This window comes from Grus americana, chromosome 1 (genome assembly GCF_028858705.1).
Source record: "Grus americana isolate bGruAme1 chromosome 1, bGruAme1.mat, whole genome shotgun sequence".
Lineage (NCBI taxonomy): Eukaryota > Metazoa > Chordata > Aves > Gruiformes > Gruidae > Grus > Grus americana.
This window is the reverse complement of record NC_072852.1, coordinates 101,649,086-101,675,024: the sequence shown is the minus strand read 5'-3', so window position 1 is coordinate 101,675,024 and position 25,939 is coordinate 101,649,086. Positions and strand designations below refer to the sequence as shown.

At 39.7% G+C, this 25,939-nt stretch overlaps 1 protein-coding gene across 1 annotated transcript in view; it reads right to left on the bottom strand.

Moving 5' to 3' along the window:
- Positions 1–25,939, bottom strand: part of CRYBG3 (crystallin beta-gamma domain containing 3) — a 97,676-nt gene that overhangs the window by 41,711 nt on the left and 30,026 nt on the right. Inside the window, exons 5-9 of the mRNA XM_054818745.1 lie at positions 25,275–25,711; positions 6,363–11,337; positions 5,321–5,368; positions 4,857–4,972; positions 3,662–3,809 (exon numbers count right to left, since the gene is read on the bottom strand). Coding sequence (XP_054674720.1) covers positions 3,662–3,809; positions 4,857–4,972; positions 5,321–5,368; positions 6,363–11,337; positions 25,275–25,711 — 5,724 coding nt within the window. The remainder of the gene's footprint in view (positions 1–3,661; positions 3,810–4,856; positions 4,973–5,320; positions 5,369–6,362; positions 11,338–25,274; positions 25,712–25,939) is intronic.

Genomic DNA, 25,939 nt, shown 5'->3' with positions numbered 1-25,939 from the left:
CCCTATACGCCCCTGGCCCTGCCACCCCTGTCACAATCAGTCAAAACTCATGCCATGTTCATTATCCTACTTACACATCAGGCAAAAACAGAATAAAAAGCATAGCAAACAGATTAGGTTGTTGTGTTCATTTCCAATGATAATACACAAGCAGCAAATGCTTAGGTAGGTCACAGCCTCCAGGCATCCCACTCTGTCTTCCTTTACTGTGTGGTAGTGTCCTCCTACCTCCACATAGTCATCCTGGAGTGTCTGTGGTTCCCTCATGGTCTTTTGGGAGCAGACATGGTTACAAGAGTACTCTTGCTAGCTCGCAGAGAACAGACACTTCCAAAACAGCAACACACCTCTCAGGAGAAAGGTTAAGGCTTCTTCTGAACAGGGTTAAGATGACTCTTAGGACTTTAGCATTACGTATTACTCTTTGGTGGCACGTCTGACATTTTTCTAGTCTGACCAAGAGCTCCACCCTAAGTGAGAGACCCAGAGCCTTCAACCCCCTCAAGGTGGTCTTGGCCGTCTACCCTTCTTCCAGCTCTAGGGTTACAGCTCTAACAGCACCCACAGGGCTACATCATTTCAGCACTGTCAGGTCTTTTCCTTGGAGTTGTACGCAGTGGTGACTGAAGTGATCAAAATAGCCTATTTAAATGAGGTAGCCTGTTATGTCAACAGCAGGACAAAGAATGACTAAAGCCTGGCTTCTTAAGCTAAATGCCAAAACAACAATGAGAGAAGAATCTATTGAAAACCAAGACTAATTAGTTCTGGTATTCACATCATCACTTTTTAATTCAGTCTAGACACACATCTTACTTTTGATACGCAGTTTGTCCTTAGGACACGTCAGTTTCTGCAGCATTTTTTATTTTAAATCTTATGCTCTGTTGGTCCTCCAGCCTTTTTTACACATTCGTAATTCTTTCTCCCAGTTCTCCTGCTCTGTACCACTCTCGCTACCACCCATCACCACCAAATCAAACTACAGAACTCAACAGGACTGGTAGTAAAATAAAATAATATTAATGATTACTACCTTGTAAACACCAACTAGCAAATGAGACGACCTGAAGCTGCTGGGTGTCTTCCTATGGCATCTGACAAAGTAGTCAACGCTTGAATTAATAACTTCTTTTCACCTAGCAAATCACACAAACAAAAGCAACGCACCCTTCATGCAAAACCGTGAACAGTCCCATTACATAGAGCTTTGCTTAAGGAGCGCCCACAAGGAATCCTACTATTCCCTGCCTAACCATCTTGCAGACAGAGATTATAAACTGCTGTTTCAGATCTCTTATCACCTTGCAAAATAGGTGTTTACAAGATTACTCCAGAATGGAAACATCAGCAACTCTTCTCAGCTCTTGCGTTTGGGAAAGTAACATTTAGCATCCTCTCTGGGCTTCCAGAAACAGACAGAAAAAGCCCTCCAATTTCATAAGATCAATATATGCATGTGCAGTAGACCAGAGAACTGACTTGGCTGAACAGGTTGTGCTGCAGGAGCTGCACAGAACCTGTGTGCGCAGGCAGATTTTGCTAACCTAGTCTAATGTTGATTTGCCTTAGTGGAATTCAGACTCCTCATTACTTGAGATAGGTCTTCATTTTACTAGTTGCGTGATTTGTTCCTTTAGGATCCTTCCCCCCTCCTAAGTGCCGTCAAATTAAACACACATGGATACATCTAATGCATATCCCACAGTAAGTCAAGCCACAGGCTAACCACAAAGCTACCAGAACCCTTGCTTTTTGTGGAGGCTTGAAGCCAAGTCAGAGCATGAAGCTACTGGCAGGCTGTTTCTCAGTAAACTAACATCCGCCAGTAAAAAAATAATATTAAATGTACCTCCTACAGTTTCTTTAGTAAACATCTGTTTTTCTCTCCTTGGCAAGCCATTTTCTTCTCAAATATTTAGCCAATTTTCAAACCTGCTAACTCAAGCCATCTGAGCAGCCATTAAACAAGCACCATTATAAAGCCTCTTGAAGAATTAGAAGACAAGCCAAACAGCCTGGACACACAGCCAGTATGACCAAACTAGGCAGGAGAAAAGCCACCAAGCTACCCAGCCTATGAAAAAGGGCATGACAGTAAAATGTATGATCCTGCAGATCACATACACATGAGCTGCCTGAAAAAAAATCCAGCTGTCAATTAAAAACAATGCCTATATTTTTCACAACAAAAAATAATAAAATAGTACTTTGGCAAACCACATTCTTAAAGCAGTTTCACAGCAGCTGAAGTACAACCTAAAAAAGATGCATGCTTTCACAAATCAAGGTTGAGAGGACAAAACCTGGCTTAGTGAGTTCCATACCCACACTAGCTCTATACAGCCCCATGGACTAACAGGAAAAGTCCTCCCAACCAACCATACCTGCTAAAGGTTTAAGTTACATGAGAAAGTGTTGATTACTGAACTAGCGTACTATAACAAAGCCTTCCATCTGTGTTCCATACAAATGAACCACATACTGGAAGAAGAACAACACTCAAACCTACTTACCTATATTACAAAGATTTTTATCAAGCGTGATGAAGCTAACCACAGTGTCTTTCCTATCCAAGGCTTTTCTTTGCTACCCAAGACACACCCAGCTTCTCTCAGCTTCAGACCATAGTTCTACATGTTATTGTGGTATTTCTTTAACTATTTAGCTGTCTGTCACATTATTGATCATTATTCACACTCCATATTGGTCAAATGCTTTTAATTTGTTTAGCTCAAATAAATGTTAACTTCATTATTCATGCCCTCAGCCAGTCTCTTTTGAATTCATTTATTTATTAAGTCTTTAAGAAAATGAAAAAGTATTTCTAATTGTTATGACATTATGCCCCTGTACTGATGACACAAAGGTTATCAATTTTAAAATGACCTCTATACCAGCAGAGAACAGAGAAACACTTTTTCTGAAAAAGTTTCACATTGCAATACAAATGCTAATTCACTTGCAGTAAAGGGCCATTGCCCTGTGAATAACTTGAACGTTATGCTAAACAACAAAAGCACTAAGTTTTCTTAAATCACAAGATCTGGTAAATACATTCCCCATTCACTGAATAACAATAGACCCATTATGTTTAGTTTTAGGCATTTGATTCCTATCTTTTCAACAAAATGCCTTTTAAAGGTCTGCCTGTATGCAGAACCAGATGCTGTAGGTGTACCACTTGTCCACATGGAAACCCTACAGATGGCACAAAGCTGCGGAGGGAATGACAGCAATTTTTAGAGGCTAAGCTGTATAAACGGGACTGGAATCCCAACTACTAACTTCTGAAACAGAAGCGATAGAGACACAGTAGATAGTTTAAGCTTAAGATAAACCCTTCTTTGAAAAATATGAATTGGTTCCATTTAATTTCAATTAACAGGACAGGTAAACATCTAAAAGGAGAGGAATCACTGTGTCAGATAAAGATGGTGGCAAAGAAAGATAATCCATCTGCTCATTACCTCCAGGAAGAAAGGGAAATTTAGTGCAGCAAAAGCCCTTGAATTTATCTTGAGGGTGAAAAACATGATTCATAGCAAATCTGAATAAAATCAGAAACACAGCACACACACATTGCCCATTGCTGGTAATATACCACTTTGCCAACAGAAATGAATTACGTATGTGAGTATATTATTAACAAAGTCTATACCTTTGTAACATGTTTGATTGAACCAACTGTGAGGTTTCTTCGACGATGTTTCACGCCTGGAAGATCCCAAAGGTGATCCAGCACAGTCTCCCCTTCTTCTAGTACATACTTCCGACCCTGGAACTTTGGTTTCTCATAAAAAATCCAACTGTAATAACGATATCATGAAGTAAATTGTTGCTGTTAGATAAGACTGTTAGACAGCACGTTTGCTGGAAAGCTCAGTACTGAGCTCTTCTTATCAAGCCAGCTATCAGCCCTTTCTTATGCTGTCCCTCAGTAGTCACATTCACTTTAGATAAATAAGAGGCTTGTACTTCTGTGCTTTAGAAGTAAAATATACAGTTCTCCTCTTCCAGGATGTAGTCTAACTTAACTTAAAATATTAACTGGATAAAAATACAGCTACAACACACTGTAAATAAAAAGCCTTATATTACCATAACAAATATATTTGACACATCAAAATATGTCCTGTTCAAGCAGATACTATGCAAGGCATAAAACATAAACATACTAATAATGGCATTCAGTATTTCTTAGGACATGAAAGAAACGTATGCAAAACCAAACAAGGCTACCTCAAAACTGCATAAACATAACATGCATTGTTACTATGGCTGACAGTCGGAAACATTCATTGTAAGCACCACCAACTCAATTCCAATGCAACAACTGGCACCATTCCAGCCCCAGCTTCCCAAAGTAAACCGAGAAACACTTGCAAAAATCTACCTTAAAGGTACTTGTATATTCTTCTGCAACCACATTCCTCTAAATGCTACATTATGAACAGCAGCTGAGACTGTTCATTTTATGGTCCTTCTGCAACAGCTACAGTATCATGAAACTGAACTGCAAAAAAGCCATTTTCTTTGGCATACACATGGTTCTAGTGATGGTTATGGCTGTACTGTCTCAGCACTTCAGGCAAGAAATCTAAATGTACTTGTGGTTCTATTAGAAACTTCCTGTTTGAAGCTAGTTCCCAGGACAAACAATATTTTTACTTGTGCTGCAGCATTTGAAGCCTTGTTTCATGCTTTTTTCATTGGTATCATTCTGATTACAAAGAAAGAAAGAGACACTCTTGCAGATCAGATGTGTGTCATAAATAAAGGAGATGAAAATACAAGAGAAACACACATACAGTCTTTTGGAAACACTCTATTTAAATATGACCTGAATTTCTTACCATCCTCTAATTATCCTAAGTAATGCTCCAATGGGAAGGATCCAGGACGTGGTATCTAGCACATCAGAATGAACTTCTTGTTTACTTTTGTCGCCATAAATATCATAAATAATAATCTGAAACAATATACAATGCATTCAAATAAGGCCCCATTTCAACATACAGTGTAGACAGTTATTTTTTTCTTGGAATAAAACATATTTCACCTTGTGCCCACTCAACTGATGCGTTACACATTTTCTTCTTTTATGAAACACTCTATTGAACTGCTGACAGAAGTGCAGTAAAATTACTAGTGACAGGATTTTTAATAATATAAACTCATTATTAGCATGTGCAAGCATATGCAGTATTAAAATACAGAAAACTAGACTAACAATTTCAGATGCTTTTCATTCAAAAATTTTGGTATAACAAATTATTCCATGTACCATGTTCATCTATGTGACACAAATTCTGCTTACCTTTCCTGGTCTTGGATTGCATTTGAGACTTGCCCTGTCAATGAGGTTCTGAAATTAAAAGGACATGGAAAACAACTGTTAAGATCTACAACAGTAGCACAAAGCATAGACAGGTTATTCTGGGCCCACTATTCCTCTAAACGTATGCAAATGTCACTAGTAGAAACAACCAAGATTTATTTCACTGTCATTCAGAGCTGGTATAAATAGTTCGACAAAATCAAACAATTGGCAGAAAGCAGCAAATGCTAGAAAGGCAGAACTACTATGGAAGTTATAACTTCTGGAAATGTATTGCCCTTTCCCAGCAAACAATAAACTGCATGTCTTAACAGTGGCAAAACCAAAACAGACCTCTAACACAGACTGAAATATTCCCAACTTCATGAAAAGACTTTCTTTTTCAGTTACGCATTTGGTCTATGTGGCCTTTTCAGTTTCTAAATATTGGAAGAACTGTTTCTGTACTCTCATCTGCCATAGCTTTAAATAAGCTAAGAAAGAAATGCTAATTTACAGAAGCAGTTATATTACGTACTGGCTAACTGAGCTACAATTTGTAGAGACTCTGTAGAGACTCTGTGAAGAAACAATTAAATAGCCCAGTAAGCAGAAATTTGTATTTTTTGGACAACACAGCTCTACTAATCTCAGCAGTGAAAGAAACAAAACAATAATTTTCATACAAAAGGCAATTCCATAATCTTCAGGTTGAAATGTCCTTAACATGGACAAGTCTGCATTTTGCTATTATACAGACTTGCTATTATGCATATTTTCCTATTATATTTTCTGTTCACATATTCTGTTTTACAATTAAGTCACTTTCAGCTGTGTGCTGAACCAAGAATACTATGTTTTTAAAATTATTTTAACAGAAGACTTTTTTTTTAAAAAAAACTATGATCTTAAACAGCCTAATTACTTTTGTTTATGATAAAAGAATTAACCTTAAAAAGGGAGGAAGGAGAATAGGGAGACAACAATTTTGAATCTGGGCTAATCTCTTTGATGATTAATATTATGTGACACAACATCTTACCGCTGACAATTCTCCCAGTTTTGGCATGGTGTTGTCTTGAAACCAATGAATCTTTGGCTGCAACATATCTTGGAGAATGCTTCCAAACCTGGTCCCCTTCTCAGAGGAGCAATTGCTGGCAGATTTCAAATACTGGTAGTATACACTTGTAGGAGGACGCTTTAGAGCAGCATCGGCTTTCTGTGAAACTAGCTTGCAAGGTGTTTGACTGGGAGAAGCCACATCTGGAAAGAGTTCTGGTTGCTCCTTGGAGTCAAGTTGTTCTTTTGAAAGAAAAGGTGATTGTCCAGGAAACAAAGATCGATTTTGGTCATTTGATTGAATGGTTGTTTTTAAATTCCCTCTCCACTGACTGGACAGACAGTCGTCTTCTCTCTCTACATCAAGTATATTTTCTTCATATGATGATTCTTCTTCCTCCTCATCCTCCACTCCCTCTTCCTCCTCGTCGTCCTCCTCTTTACTGAACTGAGTAGTAAACTGTAAGCGCTCAGAAACTGACTGGAGAAGGGAAAGCACAGAAGCGTGTTCAGTGTTATCTTTAGACATTCCACCAGCATAGCCTTCCGGCGACACGTCTGTGGAAAGCAAGTCTTCTTGGGAGCTGTCGTCTTCATATATTGGAGACAAAGAGAAAGGATATACTCTATAGCGTTTGGCCTCCACGCTCAGAAATGACTCTGAGCTATGGCTATCTGTTGCTTCATTCAACTTGTTACCCCTCCCATAAAGACAGGCTGGCTCATGGTTATTCTTTGCTCTTTCACACATTAGATGATCTATATTATCTGAAAGCAAATCAGAAGAAGAAAGCGAACCAGTTTGCATATCATCAGTTGAGACAGATTTATTCTCAGTTTGAAGGGTACCTTCATAAACGATAGTAAAAGAACTGTTTTCCCACTGTTCAATTAGTGGGGGAAAGGTCAAAAGATCTGGCGATTCCTTCATGTTGTCACTGCAGTCCAGACCATTTTCTTCAAGTTGATAATTTCTTTTCATGTCTTGATCCTTCCTATGTACCTGCTCATTCTCATCATTTTGGGCAAAGACTGTGTTGAAGCAGTCTTTCCCTTCACTGTCCTCTCCAATAACAGACAATTCAGGTATAATAAACTGCGTATTTAATCCGACATTAACCTCTCCTATCTCACTTGCCCCTTCTGCTAGTTCCTCTTTACTCTCCACTGCCTTTGAATCTTCTAAGGCTGCTTTTACTTGTACAGGTACTTCTTCTGCAGCCTCTCTTCCACAGTGTTCATACGGACTGTCCTCTGCACTGCTTTCCAGAGACCCCTGAGGACTGCTTTTGTCTTTGGATTCACTCTGCATGCCGATACACTCTTCATCAGGCATAGAAGATGACAAATGAACATTTACAGTTGGCAGCAATGTGCACTCTGGCATATTTGTATTATTGCATGAATCTTTTAACTGCAATGACAGAAGCATCTCTTCAGTCACAGTAGCATCTCTATGTATTGAAGGTCCATCAGATTTTCTACTAGTTGCTGATACTCCAGCTTTGCCACACAACTCCGCTGCAGGCAGATGTTCACACACCTTTCTATTGTGTCTCTCTTTTGCTGGTGTCATAAGATCTGATTCTGGCTTTGCTGAACTACCAGTGGGTGGAAATCCATTTGTTTGACATGTAAATGCATTATTTGGTATCTTTTCACCTCTTTGGGGCCAATCTATGTCATTTTCCATACTATTTGGAAGTAAAGGAGGACCTAAGCAATCTGACTTTTCACAGTTTACTGACACACTCTGAGTTTCCGCCTTCTTTGTTGGTTCCTGTGTTTTGGCAGGTAACTTCATATCCAGGTTTAAAATTTTTGAGGTTTCAGTCTTAGGTTTAGGCTCAACCTTTTCAGAAGGTCCTTTACTCTCACTGCCTTGCCATGGACTGGATGACAGTTTTTGTTTGGCTGAGTTAATGACTTCATCAATTATTTCTTTTGCTTTTAATGCTAGTGCACTATGTAGGTCGGTTTTATCAGGGATGTAAGATAGTATCTTTTCATCTTGATTATTTGTATCCACTGCTTCATTTCCTGTAAATGAAAATGAGTCTCCTCCGTGGCTCTCATTAAAATGTTTTAATGACTGCACAGCTGACTGGATGTCTTCTGCTTCCAGCTGTACAGTTCCAGTTTTCTGATCATTTAGAATACCCATATTTATTAAACTGTCCTTGCTCCCACAAAGCTGGCAGACACCAATGGTTTGTTTTGCTATTATTTCTTCTATAGCCAAGTGTAAAACTGAGTCCACTATTTCCTCAGCTTTTCTACACAAAACAGAAGCATCTTGGAATGTAGCGCGTTCTTGTCCCTTCACATCGGTATCTTCCCATATTTCCTCAGAACAGAGATCATTTGAATCTGCGGGTGCAGCACCTGTTTGATCATCTGTCGCAGAAGCGGCTTCTGAGATACCAGAAGCATGGTTACAAAGACTGACCTGTCCCACAGCTTTTCTGCATGTGCTCTCAGTACAGGCTGACTCGGATGTCATTTCCAAAGATTTCCAAGGACCGATGGGTGATGTCATTGCCTCTGCCAAGACACTGCTGCCAGCCTGTGGTGCGGAAGAGGCCTCCTCTGCCCCATCGCTACCTCTGTGACTGGAAGAATTACTGTTCTCCTGAGCAATGCCCACTGTTTCCAAGGCAGAAACAGAAAGGTTGGAGGCTTCTCTGGATCCCAGAGTAGGCGAAGTGGGCCTGGGGATGCAAACACTCCCCACATCTACTCCGGCAGCAGAGCTATCAAACGTAGCTGGAGTAAGCTCAGGTTTCAGAGAACCAGCCAGGCACAAAGCTCTCAGGTCTCCTGAGCAAAGTAGCACTTCAGTTATTCTGTCATCAGGGATTATTCTCCTAGACTCAGGAGCTGGAAAAATAAAGCTGTCCTGTTCAGAAGCAGCAGACCATCTAGCAATCTGGCCATTTGCAGAGTTAATGGCAGGAGAAGGCATTTTTCCTTGGTTGTCAGATGAAGAATCAAGTACTTTGGGTGATATCCTAGGCTTATTACTGTTTTCCTCCTTGGAAGAAAAATTAATACACCTATCTTCAAAAATGGGTGGAGATTCAGAAATTACATCTACATCAACATCTTTTTCACAGATGAAAGCAGAATGGCTGGTCAAAGGTCTTCCTCCATATCTCAAGGCAGAATAAGAAATCTCCAGATTGTTTTCTTGTGGCTTAGAAATATGAGACGAAAACTCAGAGGTGCAATCTCTACACTCAGAAGGAACAAGAGTAACCTCAGTCACACCAGTCTTGTCGATTTTAGAAGCAGCAGGAGCACGATCATTTGTCCTGTCAATGGTGATTAAAGGGCAAGGTGCAGGCTTTGCTGTGTTATCTTCGGTGAGTGTCACTAATGCCTTGGCAGGAACAGCTTCAAGGGAAACAGGACCATGGCTGTGGACAGGAACAGAGTTTTCCGAGAGGCTCATCTCTACAGGCTCAAAGGATTTGCTCTTCTCATATTCAAGATCAGGACAAGAAACTGTCTGTCTCTCATCTTTTAAACGGACTTCTCTGTTCCCCATACTTTCATTTTCGGGCTTGCAACTAGGATGAAGAAAAGCTGAGCAATAGCCTCCAGTTTCAAAAGACGACTCGTAAGTAACAGAAAGAGGTGCTGTCAGCTCATTGAAGTTAGATTTCACAGTTTGACACCCATCTATGCATGACAATACATTGGCAAGGTTTTCCACTGCAACCTCAGATAAAACCTTCATTGTTTCCACACCCTCAGTTTCTAGACAAGGTAAAGCAAACTGCTGTGTGGCAGCATCCTCAGAATTCTCCACATGGATTAACTGGTGATCACTTTGTATGTGCGGTGGTTTCCCTAACTCACTCAGTTCTTCATTACAAGTGCCCCTGTCCATGATTGTATCCTCATGATTTTTAATAGATGACACTGAAGCAGTTAGATTACCTGTGGCTATAGATTTTTCTCCTTTGGACTCCATGCCAAGCAAAGTGGGTATTTGTTCATTAAAAGGTAAAAGAACAGTAGCAAGAAAGTTCTGTTGATTTTGCTCTCTTTCTACAGCTGCCACAATTTTCTGTATATCACTTTTTCTTGGATTGCTATGTTTATTTGCACTACCTGTATCCTGATCTGCTTGCTGCTGAAATGTAGTGCTACTGGAATGAAGCATCTGCGCATCCAATGTTAGTGTCGAGTCACTCTCCATTTGATGATTACAGCAAAATTCTTCTGTACTCACCTGTAGTTCTTCATTAACTGTCTTATTTTTTGGTTTGGGTGAATGTAAACTATCGTCCTGCATTTCTTTTGTGGACATTTTATTAACTGTTTTACTACAATAATTTTCTTTATCAAAGTTAGAAATGGCATTTTTGTCTGCCTGAAACAGAGCTTCTGCTTCTCCCAGCAGTCCATCTTTACCAACCAAATCATTTGCAGAACTCATTTTAAATGTACTGCTAATCTCGGAAGTGGAATTAGTTAGGATCTCACTGTTTCTACTACTAGATGACAATAACGAATCTAGTGAATAAGTCCTTTTAATTTTTGTTGCAGCTAAAGCAGGTGTATGTTTTAAGTCTATCTCATGAGATGATTCAGTAGATGAAGTTGTGGCCTTTGCAGTTATTTCATATTTACTGCCACCCAAGCAATGCTGAGCTTTACCAGAATTTTTCCTTCCCATTTTAACTGCAGAAGAATTTACTATGGCATCATCTTTGGGATCTTTACCCTCATCTTCCCGATTTTCTTTTATTAACTGTCCTGATTTTGGAGGCACGCTTGTTTGGATTCCTCCATTTTCTTTGACCACTGAACCATTTCTGTTCTCAGTACTTTCTTCTCCTTTTTGAGCCATTTCTGATTGATTCTTCAGTAGCTGCCTAATCCTTGCGGAACCTCGATATGTTCCATAAGTGACTGCGGGTGCTTCTGGCTTCCGTTGCATCTGCCTGTAACAAGGATCATCATTATCAGCACAAGACAGACTATCTAAATAGCTAGTGTGATAATAAAGGTTAACACCAACTGTAGATGATGACCAATACTGTTTTCCTCCACAGGTTAGCACAAACTGTAGATTGCATGCAACACTATTGTCCTCCTTTTTCTGTTCTTCCTTAAATAGAGGTTTATGTGACAAATGATATATACACTACCCTTTACTGAAAAAACCAGCTTAAACCATAAGCAAAAAGCAGCTGTTGCTATTAACAACTTCCATCATTTGCTTTCAACTAGACAATGGAATCACTATTTACAAATGCTACTGCAAGTCAACATTAGCAGTGACAGAAATAAGCATACTTTTGTGAAGATGCTAGATCTTCAGACCTATACTTTAAAGCTAAAAATAAATACTGTACTAATGTTCATTGAAATATTGAAATATTGAATTGAACTTTAAATTTTCACCCAAGCTCTCAACATATTGTTATGGAACAGGAGTAGGAGAACCAAAACACGTGGGGAGAAGAAAGTATACAGCAGAGGATGCTTTCTGAACCACAGGACAGTAAGGAAAGACAGTGAATGGAGATCAAATAGGAATGAAGACTACTTGAATGCTGGAAGAAGTATCAAAATGAGAAGCCTAGAAATGTGAAGCCAAGGAATTGGTAGATCTAGCCATTCATCAGTCTTAAATTTAGTAGCAAAAAAAGTGAATGGAAAAACTAAAAAATGAAAGAATCATCATGGAAAACCTGTGATCCTAATCCTTCACTGCTCTTTCTGATAATACTAAGGATAAATTCAGAGCCTGTCACTTTCAATTTTCTGAAGAAGCCGTTTTTCCTCTTTCGTAAAACTAACAGACATCACAAATACCTTTCTTTCTAATGCTTCTCTCTTTCCCACCTATTTTTTGTCACTTAAAGAATTCTTGCAAAAATCAGGCAGTGACAATATGAACGTGGCTGTCAGCTTTTCCATTCCTCACCTCAGGACAAAGCAGACGCTCAGACTGTGCTTAAACTCCATTCTGCCTCAGCCTCCACCTAAACTAAGAACAAACCCTTTCAGACTCCTATCCAGTCTGACCCTATGCCTGCTACCTCGGTGGCTGGAAGTGGCCTTTCACCTGCCTGGGAAATAGTCACGCTCCTTTCAGTAGGGTCTCTTGGAGGGGGAAAAAAGTGTTTGCTAAGATTTTGGTTTCTAATATAAAAGCATTGCAATAGGTAAAAAATATCTTAATAGCATCTTTAAAAGCTCTTTGCAACTTACCATTAGTTCACATTTATTGAGAAGCTATTACAGCTCTAGAGTTGAGAACACATAATTTGAGAAATAGAACATAAATTTACTAAGGAAAACGGAACAACAAAATAAATAATTTTGTTTATTTGAGTATCATTGAGTAACTAGAACTTAAAATATTTTCTGTATGGATTCTAAGTATGTACTCTCTCAACAGGTATAGAAGAATATAAAAATGGAGTGGATTTACCAATCTAAAATAGAATGTCTCTTCTGTAAAGGTTTTAGAGGCCCAGATTCTTACGTCAATGTTAATTTTATTTTGAAGAGGGAACTTCATACTACTTAAAATCACAAGTAAGCTCCCTCCTTGTGCAGCATTTGCACATGCAAAGAGTACAAGTGAACTAAAAGTGAAGTTATTCATATCCATAAATATTAAACCAGAGATATAAACAGTCATTTATATGCATGTTTTACCCATGCTAATGCCCAAATATATGAATATGGGAATTTAGACATTGTGAGAACTTGAAAATTAAGTTTGTATTCGGATTAAATTCATTGTAATCTCTGATGAGGCTACAGCAGAATCTCAATATAGGGTTTACTAGCCAGCTATATTAAGCCATAGAGGAAACAGGAAAGTCGTGTATAAACAGCACGTCTCCCAAGCATTTGCAAACTTAGATGCCTACATTTAGTCTTCTATACCACTAGCTTGGTTTTCAGAGATACCAACAATGGTAGCTGCTAAACATCACATACACCATTTGCTAAAGGTGCTGTCTTCAGCGTTCACATCTCTTCAAACATACACAGTTCTGAGTGAAAGAAAACAAAACACAGTTGGAGAAAGGGTAATAGAGAAAAAAAAATTTTTTTTTCCCTTTCCTTTAAAAAAAAACAACTTTATTTTCTACTTTTTTACTGAAATCTTTACATTAGAAAATATTCTGCAAAGCTCCAGAGATCCTAAAATTCTCAGGGGAAGGATCTGTTGAGTTCTACATACAATATATTCACTCGGCATCAAACAGTCATAGCCATAATAAAAATAAGTCTTAAGAATGTAAGACCTGATCATGCTCTCATTTATAATTAACCTTACTAAGTAACCTGTCCTATTTCAGTTAAGTCAGAATAAGGCCAAAATGTTTTAAATAATCACTATTAAGCTTTTAGAAAAATCTATCAGCTGTCCCATACTTTAGCTAACCTCAAAAATAAAAGCCAGTCTACAACCATCTTGAATATAGATAAAATTTCTTTCAAGAAAACAAACAACACAGGCTAGCACCAATTCTTGAAAAGGAAAACTGTAATGATATGTGTTTAAAATGAGTACATTAACAGTATTGCAAAGTACCAAACACTCATTTCCACCAAACAAGGCATTATTTTGAATAAATGGCTCGGTGACAATTAACTTCTACTGAGTGTCTTTCATTTCATGGTTGATATTTTGTCTGATATGCAGTGGAAAGAATTCGGAATTTATCTATAAACATGTGGTGAGAACTAACGCTCTGGCAAACCTGGAAAATGTCCTTCCATTTGTCTCCAATATCCAACTTTGCCTTCAAATTTCTCCCATGAGCTCAGCAATTCTTAAACCCAAAGCACTTAAAGAGATGAATAGGTTAATTTTACAGAATATTGCCTACACAGGCATGACAAGGAGAAGTCAGGATGGGTTACTATATTCACATTCATTTGAGCTACAGATCCCAACAAAGAGTTATTCCATTTATTATACATGGTCAGGCAAAACAAACGTACTCAGAAGTACTCAGTCTTTGCCTATGTGGTGCCTTTTATAATTTCTCCCAATTCTTTTTGCTCTCCATTTGTCTTCTGAGGGAATTTTATGCTCTGATTGATCAAATTGAAATTTGAGCAAGAGTCAGAGCAATCTGCCCTACGGAGCTCTGTGCACAAACGTGATCCTGACTAGCACTGGCTCCAGCACCGCTTCAGCTGCAGAGCCTCATCCTGTGTCTCCTAACACACAGCTCTGCTTTCCTGCAGACTTGCCTCTACCGAGAGTTTCTGCAGTGGATGCTATTTTAAAATAAGGAACCAACCTCTCTTCCGCAGACATGGCAACTTCAGGATCTCTGACCTTTGATAAAGAATTTGCTGCTCAGCATATTACAAAAAATTTGCCAGACCTTTTAGTCCTACTGCATTTACTTTCAGAGCACACAGAAGCGTGTTCAATCAGAACGCTCACACACAAGACGACATTTAAAAATGAAAACCCATGTTCCTATGCGGCAGCAGCAATTCAGCTGTAAGTCTTATGAAACACATTTAGAAGTAGGCTGTGTCACAAAATCTTTTGAAAGTGTCACTAGAGACTTGTTTCACAGACATTTAAAGTAACAATTCATTTCTGATCACCAAAAGAATATGTCAGTTCAGAACTTACCTTAAAAACTCTGTAAAATTTTTTTTCAACTCATATGAGGATAGAGATGAAAGCTTGATTATACACAGAACCCAGTGTGTATTCTGTCACATATTTCAAATACCGGGAGAATCCTTCTTTCCCTTCTTCACAGGAAGCTATTCAATTCCCTATAAAGCCTTAATTCGTTTTCAGAAGACTGTTTGACAGCAACAAGAGAAGATGTCAACATGAGTTACGTTAAACCTGTCAAAAGTAGGTGCTTGTAGAGATTTCTACTATTCTGAAAGAGAAATAAAAAGTTCAAGGGGGGCTAACTCAAGGAGGAGAGGGGAACTTCTTCTGACATCTGATATGACAGACATCTTGTGTAACTTGCCCAAAAGGTGGCATTAGCTATAAAACAATCTTGTTGGTTTTGAAGCCCTGAAGCAGGAGGAAACCTATTACCTTGAATGCCTCATCTCAGTGCATCCATAAAGACTACATTGTTTGCACCTTTTTCAAGTGTACATCACCAAGATGGTCACCTCTCCAATCTTTGTACTTGTACCATACAGTAATGCAGAAAGCAGACAGCCCTAGCAGACTGTTTTCAAAAAGATGGAGGAAGATCATACAGCATGATACAGTACTACCTGGGTACAGCATCTCAGATTCCCAGGCAGCACAGCTTCATTTGCACAGCATGGCTTCTATGGTAGAAAACCCTTACAACCAGCATCGCTGCTTAGCTCCGGGCTCACTACCTCGGGCAGTGCTGAAGCATGAGCATACTGTTGGCTGGCCTGTTTCTGCAGCATGCAACGCTTGGCTTTCCCACGACATGCAATGGCCATTTTCTTCCTCCTACCTCATTCTTCCAGACATTTTCTCCCCAGCTGTCTCCTGCTTTTTCAAGCATACACGTGCATGTTTCCCCTACCGTCCTCTCACAGACCCCTCAGAAGTAGCTCCCAGAGCAGAGAGATCTGCAGGCTACAGACTGAAAACCACTGATCTAAATCAGTATGTCTCTTGTTGTTCCTGTCTACCCCTCCCTGACTCTTTTAAAATTATGCTATTGTTTATTTTAATTTTTTCCATTTAGCTTTTTTCCTACTGCATACTTAACTGACAACTTTTTTTTTTAAATTATATTAAGGTCCTTAGTCTGGAAACAACTGTCTTAGTCACTTTGAAAAACCTTCTGGTGGAATCCAACTTGCTCAGCCAGCTGGTTTCTACACTCATGTCAGATCTTCATAAATGGAAAAAATAACAGCCTTATTGAGAAAAAAAAGACACTATGGGCTAACTGAAAAGTTGCCATATACAACTTAGATGAAAGAATATGATTTAGCCAGAGGGGATAGCTTCATGATTTAAATCTGAAGTTTGAAATACCTAGTGTCCTGGGACTTCACAATGTGTATTTCAAAAGGTCAAAAGTTTGGTTGAACAAAGTGATTTGCATGCAGTTGATTTTGCAGGAAATTTCAACGCTAATGTTCCATAAGGACAATTAAGAGTCAATGACAATTTTAATAAAAGCAAATGTAGTGTCTGTGACCTTGGAAGGAATGCTTTTCCTTCCCCTTGCCCTTCATGGTACTACTTCCTGATTATCTTCCACATCTGGGAAAGCAACACTGCTCTCTGACTCTGAAGGAAGAAAGCATAGATCAAGGCTGACCCAAACCACCAGCAGCTGAAAGACCAAGAGCAGCACAAAGGGCCTGGGACCACTCCCGGCTCTTCGCTGCCATCTTTCCCCAGTACCTGGCAGCAGCCAACCCTTCTGCCCCATACCTGTGGGAAGTACCCATGCACACCGACCTGTCTCCCTTGGCCCCCACACCCCATGAGGTTCAGCCAGCTCCCCCTCTCTTCCCTTGTCACACAGGTGTATTCAGGTGCTCAAATGCCTTTGACTTGCCTCTTCCAGGGAGCATGGACGAGCATGGCCTGTGCTGCCTCTGCAGCAGCTTGCCATGCGCTGCATCATGTTGACATGCAAGGAGGGGTTATAAGATGCTGCAAATCCCAATGAAAAGCAAATCACATTCAGAAGCCGGGTGGCAGAAAGTTACCCTGTGAGAGATGGCCTCGCCTTCAGGTGCCAAACTCTATATAGGCTGGAAAGGACTGTCGGAGATTGTCCAATTCAGTCCCTGCTCCAAGCAGGGCGAACTACATCAGGGTGCTCGCAGTACTTCCGAGTACCTCTGAGAACAGGCTTTTGGGATAGGAGTCCTGTACACACACCCCAGGGTTTGACCACCCTCACCGTGAAAACATGTTTCCCAATATCCCACGTTCCCGTTGCCTCTTGTCCCAATGGAGTGTGTCTCTGGGAGAAGTCTGCCTCCATCTCCTCTAAGGTCTCTCCTGAGATAGCTGAGGACAAAGGTATCCCTTTAGCCTTCTCTTGTTAAGGCTGAAAAAAGCCACTCCTCTTGGCCTCTCCTCATATATAATAAGCAATTAAAGATAGGACATGCCTCTACTCTCAAGCAAGAGTGAGTCTAGCTTCAGATGTGTTAAGGAAACAAAAGGGTTCAACTTCGGTATGCCAGAAAGAGATTATTCTTCCCTTTCATGTCCACTGATGCTAGAGGGAGTCACGCAGATGTATCACCAGAAGATTATACTGGGATCTGCTTCTGAGCACTACACAGATGCTGTGTTTGCTCTGAAGAGGCAACCAAAGATGACTACATCTTCTAGCAGCCCACCTGTCTACTTAAAGCAGGAACCCGGCAATACACTCCCTCTGATGCTACCTGCCACCCAACAACAGTAGATGAAGGTGTGAGGATTAAGCCCTTATTGACAAACAAAGGCTTAGGAGGCCTGAATAATTACATTGCAGGTAGAAAAAGAGTTCCTTAACTTCAAAATCACACTGTAAAATGCTGTTTCTAAGAAAGTGTCTATTAATCGAATATATTGCACAGCTGAACAACCCAATGAAAAAAAGCTCAGTGGAAAAAACAACCTAGTGAATTAATTTTCAGCTTAATTAATTTAGCTCAAGTTTGCTTCATGCATGTGCTATGAACTACTCTTAAACTAAGAAGCTTTCATCGTTCAGAAACACAAATGTCTTTGCTTTGGTGCCAGCAAGAACCTTTCTTTTGGCCCACGTCCCAGCTCTGGGCAGGTACCCACTCCGGCGGGCAGGCCTGGGCCAGCATTTCTCCTACAGCAGAGCCCTGAAATTCACCCACCCCCCTGTTGGAATGGGTAACTAAATCCCAGCACAGCACCTATCTTAACAACATCTTAGTTGACCGATGTAGGCTTCGGCTCTCATCAAAACTTGAAAAGTCTGTCAGTATTATTAAAGGGTAGCTTGTTCAAATCAAGGTATGCATAGAGATGTGTCTGGAGGAAAATATTTAAGAATAATGAAGCCCTCAATTGTTATCCAACCCACAGCTAAATCCTTCCATGGGAATTTGGGTATTCCCCTGCAATCACTGCTGGAGGCCCCTCTCCTAAGTTCACCACGAGAATTATAGGCAGGATGATCCTGATCTTTCTCCAGGACAGTCTGCTAAATCAATTTTGGGCCATATTTGGCTGTCCTAGAAGGGTGGAACTACCCACACAGTTTATACTCCTCTCAAGCGGTACCAGGTCACTCTCAGCAATGACTCACTGTCCATCTGAGCACCAGCAACTGGACAATGCTGCACTTCCAGTCAGTTTCTGAAGGCAGAAGCCAGAAAGCCATTGGAAGACAAATTTCTATGTCCCCCTCCTCCTTCCCCATTTCCCCACCCCGAGATGCATACCTCCGCCATCTGCTCCTCCTGCTGCTGCTTCAAGTGTCTGTGTAGCAAATTGCATCAGGGAATTAAGACCAAAAGTAACCGACCTAGGTCCGAACAGCAGTGCTTGGAGGCACGCAAGGCACGTACTAGCAAGACTGCCCAGGCTCCACAGCTGTCCTGGTGTTCCCCAGAACCACCACCAAGGCAAGCAGCTGTCTCTCCTGTCTCTGACGGGCTGTATATTACTATATAACTATATGTGTTTGTCAGTACATTGGGAATATTTATGCAGGTATTACTATAATAGAAGTAATCATCAGAGTGCTCTTATTCTCCTCTTACTGTCATCACCCAACAGATGTTTTCAAAGGTGGATGAACACTGCCGTGTTGTGTGTACACTTACAGTTTTAAATATTCAGGTCCTGTATGTAAAAATAGATCCTGGGTTGGCAATTACAGAGAAGGACACAGCTCTGATCACAAGACCAACTGGATTTCAACAAATGCAGCAGCTTCCCCACTCTTCTACATTATTTCTCAGGAATTACCTGGCAAGACCAGTGCTTGGAATCAAGTGATTTAATTTCTGTTGATTTACTCTTGATTGTCTGCCAAAGGCATCTATTGGGAAAGATGAATGCTGCCGCTACTGACTGAATCAAAAACACAACACAAACCATCAGACAAATTAAGGGCTACATTTCTGTATCACCACAAGCCTGCATCTGACCAGTAACACAAAGGTGAATGACAAGCTCTGAAACAGACATGTTAACCAGAATGATGTAGATCTCACGGATTTTATCAGCTGCATATCTAACAAAATAAAAGGACAGGATTTTTGACAGTACTTAGATGGGAAATACTACACAATTAGATGTGTAGCAACAGGTTTACTAGACTTTAAAATAAAATTAAAAAAAAAAATCACAAAACCCAACAATGTATAACATAGTAGAACTGTAAACGGTCGGAAACTTGTCTCTCCTCAAGGCTACCTTCCCTTCTAAGTGAAACGGCTTGCAATGCTCTCGCTAAATTATTACGAGGACTTGGCTCCTGATAGGGTGTGAAGTGAAAAAGCATACTGTTTTGAGCATTTGCTTTTGAAACCACTCCCTCTCCTCTTCTACTTACAGTTAGAAAATCCTTGCAGTTACAGGGTTGGGAGTTCTTTCTCACTTCCAAGTCTGCAAGGTCCATAACAGAAGGGAGTAGTCAGGATCTTAAATATTTTGTTGAATTGGGGTATTAGCAGTGGTCGAGATTTTGTAATCAAAACTTTTAGAGTGGGTACAACTTTGATTTTCATCTTGTCAATCATGTTCAGCAATGCAAAAAGGTTTCTTGCTGAACTCCAGGACAAGCTGTGCAGTTTCACAAGTACTACTGTTTTGCACATCACTATATGCAACATCCACTTATTGTTACTGGATGTTACCCCAAAAAAAAAAAAAATCTACTGGAAAATAGGCAAATGGCAAGTAGTCAATTTTTTCATGGCGGGGTGGGGGGGGAGAAATAAATTGTTAGAGTTATGTTCTCAGTCACCCATAGAGAGTACTGCCTATTACCATGACCGATATTCTTGAGAAGACAACAGGTATTTACTGTAGGAAGTCCCTTCTCAGGAGTCTTAGAGAAACAGCCTCAGTTTTGAAGCCAAATTGTTGCTTGTTAATGAAAGGAAATATATGTGTAAGTGAAAGAGTTTTACATTATAGGAAAGAAAGATAGTGGGGGCAAACCCATGTGTTATATTTGTCACCTACTTTATGAAATCTTGATCTCTCTCTCACATAGGCTTTCAGCAGTGAGAAAGTAGGTGAAGTGCATCCCCACTGTTCCATGGTTTTATTTTTAGGGCTTATTTCATCAGTTAAAGGCTCGCTTTTAACATCTTTAAGGAAGAGTGCAAAGGCTAAAACTAAGCCTGAACTTTTCACTTTTATACTTACCCCTCTGCCACTGGGAACTATTCTACAAAAAAGTTGCCATCTTACCCAAGTAAGAGATTTTTCTACACTTAGTAGCAAATACCTTACTTTGCATTTTTCTTTTCCACTTATAGCCGAATAAGCATTACTTTAAAACTGTACTTTATACTTTACTGACCTCACCCCTTCATCATTAACCTTTTATAGAACAGCGCAAGCCCAATTCCTTGCTTCACTTCTCAATGGAAAGGCAATATTCAACCATCCCAGATAAATGGAAGACTAAAGGAGGCAATAACTGGAGACTTTGCCAACCCAACTCTCCTCCACCATCTTCAGTGCTATAATCATTACATTACTGTCCACAGTAATTGTTGCCTAGAGACTTTGCCAAATTTATCATGGTTTTGTCCTCTGTGCTCTTCCTTTACCACTTGCCACTTTCTGGATTAAAGGAGCAGAAGCCCTTAAGGTACGATTACCTTCATGCCAGCCAGTCAGGGTGATGGAGGAATAACATGACCTACACATTTTGGCCCTCACAAACTCCAGAGACTGAGCTTACTAATTCCACTTTCTTTGGCTCAAGGCCTGGAAACTTGAGTCTTTACCAAACACCAGGCCTCCTAGTGAGGGCAAAATTAACCTCAGTCTACAGGTCAGAGCAGTTTGATTTCCTTGTATTTTGCAAAATATTGCTTTAAGGATAGGAGGTTAATGAAGTTGTCTGGGTAGAGGCATCTGAGACCATTTGGTAGGTATTTTAGTTCTGAAAGGTTGGTTGGGGTTTTCTGGGTTGTTTTTTTTGTGTGTGTGTGGGGGTTGTTTGTTTTGTTTTGTTTTTTAAAACAACTCTAATGGGGATTATGCAATCTAACAACTGTCCCTCTCCCGTATTGCAACCTCTTCCCTAACCACAGATAACCTCTAATTTAATATTTAACAGTAGTTTAGAATTAACAAATTCATTTAAATGTTCCTCATGACAGAGAAAACAGTTGTTAGATTAATAATGCAGTTGACTTAAGGATCGGTAAAGTCCTCAGGTTCAATTTGTCTCTACATTAAACATTAAATTGCAGTTCAACATAACAATCAATGGAATCAATAGTACCTTTTAATTTATATGGATCACTAGCACGTCTCATCTGTCTTTTGGGACCCAGTCTTCAAGAGATTAGCAGAAGACCACATTCATGCCATTCCTTCCCTTCATGGTATCCACCGACCTTCCTGCTCCTTTGTGCTGCATCTTTCCCCCCCATCATTATCCATGTGCTTTTAGCACCCACTTCCAACTACTTCTTAGTAAGTTCTACCAACTGACAGCAATCAGGAGCACTTTTACAGTGTAACTACGCTAAATTAAAACCAGTTAGTTAATAATTAGTAAAGAAGCCAGCTAGTACTGAAGAGAAAAAAACCCTGCTCTACATCCTTTACATTTTTATAAACTAAAAGAGAAAATGGCATAATCACATCCATAACAAAGAGGAATCCTTGATTCAAACTTTTTAAAAGGTAAACAGTGGAAACCTCTGCTTCTGCACTGTCATTTCAATTTTTCTTTACTAATTGCTTCAGAAACAGTTCACATTGTGTAGTCAGCAGAGAAAACCATACACAAAAGTTGCACAGAGATTGTCTAACTTTTTTGTATCCTGAGCCAAAAAGGGCAGAACGTACACTGTACTTTTGAGAAAGTTTAAAATGAAAATGACTGGTTTAATGTTTGCCCAATTATACAACAGCTACAATGAAAAAAAAAATCACAAATTTTCTTCCATTCAAAAAGTTCTTTTCCATGGAAAAACTTCATTTTGTATAGACCAACACACCCCTACCTCCAAACTAGCAACACATTTTTATATTCTTGCCCAACAATGAAACAAGTAAACTATAATGAGAAAAATCTACAGTGATTTGCATAGGTTATCTAACAATACAGGACAATGTTAAAATATGGTCAATTGAAAATGCCAACTGCAACTTTGATTTCAACAAAACCAAAATAACTCAAAAATACTTGCACAGGGTGAGGAGGTTCACTTCAGTGACCCACACCTTTCGAACTCTGCAAGCTTTTATTAATGCCAAACTTATTGAGCCACATTGTTCTGAAGAAGAATTCACAAAAAACAAATGAAGACAGAGACCATCTGAGCCTCTGAACTGTGCACACAGACTGCCCAGCACGTTATCAGTTTACTGCTCAAGATCTACTCAAATGCTGCAGTACAAAATGAGCAGAGCAGCAAAAAATTCTTAAGATGTTCTATCACTTCCACTGCTCCTATTCACAGGCCTGTAGGTATCAATAAAATGGGAAAGTCAAACAAAGCCCATGTGTACACTTCAAAAAGCCAGCAGCAGTCAGAGGTTTCTACCTGGAAGGAAAGATGTGCACCAGCTCCTTATTGCATCAACCAGGGCACTGGGGTGAGAAAAGACTTGACTTTGCAAGGACTGACCATGGCTGCCTCTCATCTGCTTACCTGCCAGCTCCAATTGCCGTGTTTAGTTCACTGCATATTGGGCCTTCAAGATTCATATTTGTCTGAATAGAAAGGAGTGGCTCAAGGTAAGTTAGAGGCGTACAGCCTATAAGAGGACTGACTTTGTTGGGGAAGAGAGTAAGAAAAAAAAAAAACCCCATGCGTAGAGGACAGACTACCACTGCAAACTGAATGACACCATCAGTAGCTGTGGGTGGAGAGAGCGAGAAAAAGCACAAACATTGAAGAAAGTACAACAGAAAGTATGCTGAGAGGGATGTGATATGGAAGAAACTACATGGAGCGAAGTAAAACGTGTAAAAGATCTATTAATGTCTACTGTCTTTTTTGACTAAGCTCTCTTTGAGGCAAGGAGTGACTTTTCTGGTATCTCTGCACAGCCCTGGCACAACGGCACGCGACTTGCTGGTTTCCAGAGCGCACTACAGAAACAGCAAATAGCAGCAAGACACTGATGCAGCAAGCCAGCCTGCCCAACAGGTTTTAAGGAATACACAGTTTGTTCAGGAACTAGACTGAATAACATAATGCTCCTAGGCCTCTCCAAGTAACAACTAAAGGGAGGAGAAATTTTCTCCTCTATTGATCGATGAAGTGGCGGCGCTGGGCTGCAACACGCAGTTTGGAAAAAGCGTCAGTCAGATGTGTGCTACTATGATAAGAATCTGTAATAAAAACCAGTCGACCACGTCACAGCCCAAACCAGAGTACTCATGAGAACAAAACCGTTATTAATTACAAACAGTACTGTATTTTGGTGGTGGAAATACAGTCTTAAGTTCACCTGAATAGGTATCACATCTCCTATTCATATCCTGATCAGCCATTACATTTATAATATAAAGGTGAATCACAGACCCCTCAAATCATTAGTCTACCGAATAATAAGGGCAGAGTGCTGGAGACATCCCCAATCTGGAAGTGAAATTCATTAAGCAGCTACTTTGGGAATCTCTGACCTCCTATATGGAGGTGAAACACTTCACATGCCACAGATATATATACTGAACACAACTCAAATTAGTTTTCCAACTTAAAAAAAAGGTGTTTCTTCTCCATACATCCGCCCATTCTGCAATACAAGCAGGAGCACTGTGATAGAATTATCAGTTAGTCCAAATCATTACTTTTGGCTTGAATTTGAAATAAATATCCTGGGCAGTATTGAAAATCTGAGTAAACATCACTTACAGATTCATTGCCTGTGGACAAGTTCGTATTCTAGACACCTGCCAAAAACTGGACAGGTACCACACACATACACACCTAACTCCAAACCTATGCTGTACTGGCCCGCATATAGTCAAATATTCAACATAACAGCTACAAATGTTTTTGGAATACTATTGCCTATGTTTATGCCATGGTCAGAAAGATTTTGTAATATACAGTGTGGACCACAGCCAATGTTTTTGCTTTTCTACTCTCAAACACATATTGGTGCCCTTGGCACCATTTTTTGGAAATACTACACAACTGTTAAGGAGGTTTTATATTTAGTCTAATTGAGTATTTTATATAAAATTTTTTACATTACAGGAAAACCCCAAAGAACAAGGGGAAACAAAACAAATATGCAAAAATCACCAGGTCAAATAAACCAGGAAAGAGAGTTTAAAAATGAGGAAGCCTTACTTGCAGAGAGTAAAACCACTGAACTAGCGAGATATAAAAAGGACAAACATTCAAACCTTTATTCAGCCCACAATATGGATCGAAATAAGCTCTTTACATTTTTTTTTTTTAAAAAGTAGATCTACAGTACTGAACCTATTTCTAAATGCCACATCTATAACCTCTCCTAACACTTAGATGGATGTACACTGGATCTATCCATAGTCAGGAGACTTCTAGAAAATCTTCTTTAAAGTTGTATTTTGTTGCAGTCAACTTCTCCCCATTCATTTCAGGTAATGGCTGCTAGAGTTTTGCACAAAGTTGAGTCAAGGACACTCCAACCATCCTTAGAAATGACTGTCATACACTCAACGGAACTTAGGGTAGTTCTGTGTGCACACACACATGCACAAACATTAGCATATTTAATATTAAAACTTACTTTTGCACATCTGCAGATTGCTTCCAGCCTCCTTGCAGATCCTGTGAGGTATCCTTCCCAATATTAATTAAGATGGCATCATCTTTGTTTACAGAATCCTCTTTTATTCCAGCTGTAGAACAGATAGGCTCCTCAATTTTTGGATGCTTTGGCTGTGTCCCCTCCAGAAGAGTATTTGTGTTCTGTAAATCCTTTTCACATCTATTGGGTTCATCTTGGAAGGTAGAGGGTTTAGATTCTACCAAAGAAGATTTTGTTGCAATATTAAATAAGCTTCCAAGAAAATGAAAAAAACCTTCTCGGGGTTGCTTGTCTTTATCTACTGGTTTGATTCCAGGAGTCAAACTAGGAAGGCTATTAGCCTTTTTCAGCTCCTCCTGAATTTCAGACTTGCTAAGTTCTTCTGTGGAATGGTTCTTCTCTTCATTTTGACAAACCTAAGATAAATACAAGAAGCACATAAAGAAAATGTTTGCCATCATTTTCCCACCTTCCCAAATTCCTTAATTTTAATTTGATTCTATGCATTGCATTTCTTTCAGGAGTTCTGTTGTTTAAAGGTTCATTTTAAGATCAAAGCCCTGTGCTCTCTTCTCTTTTTGTACTAAAAAGGTCACTATTCTTCAAAAAGCCAAAAGGACTACATAGACTAGAAGATTCACAAA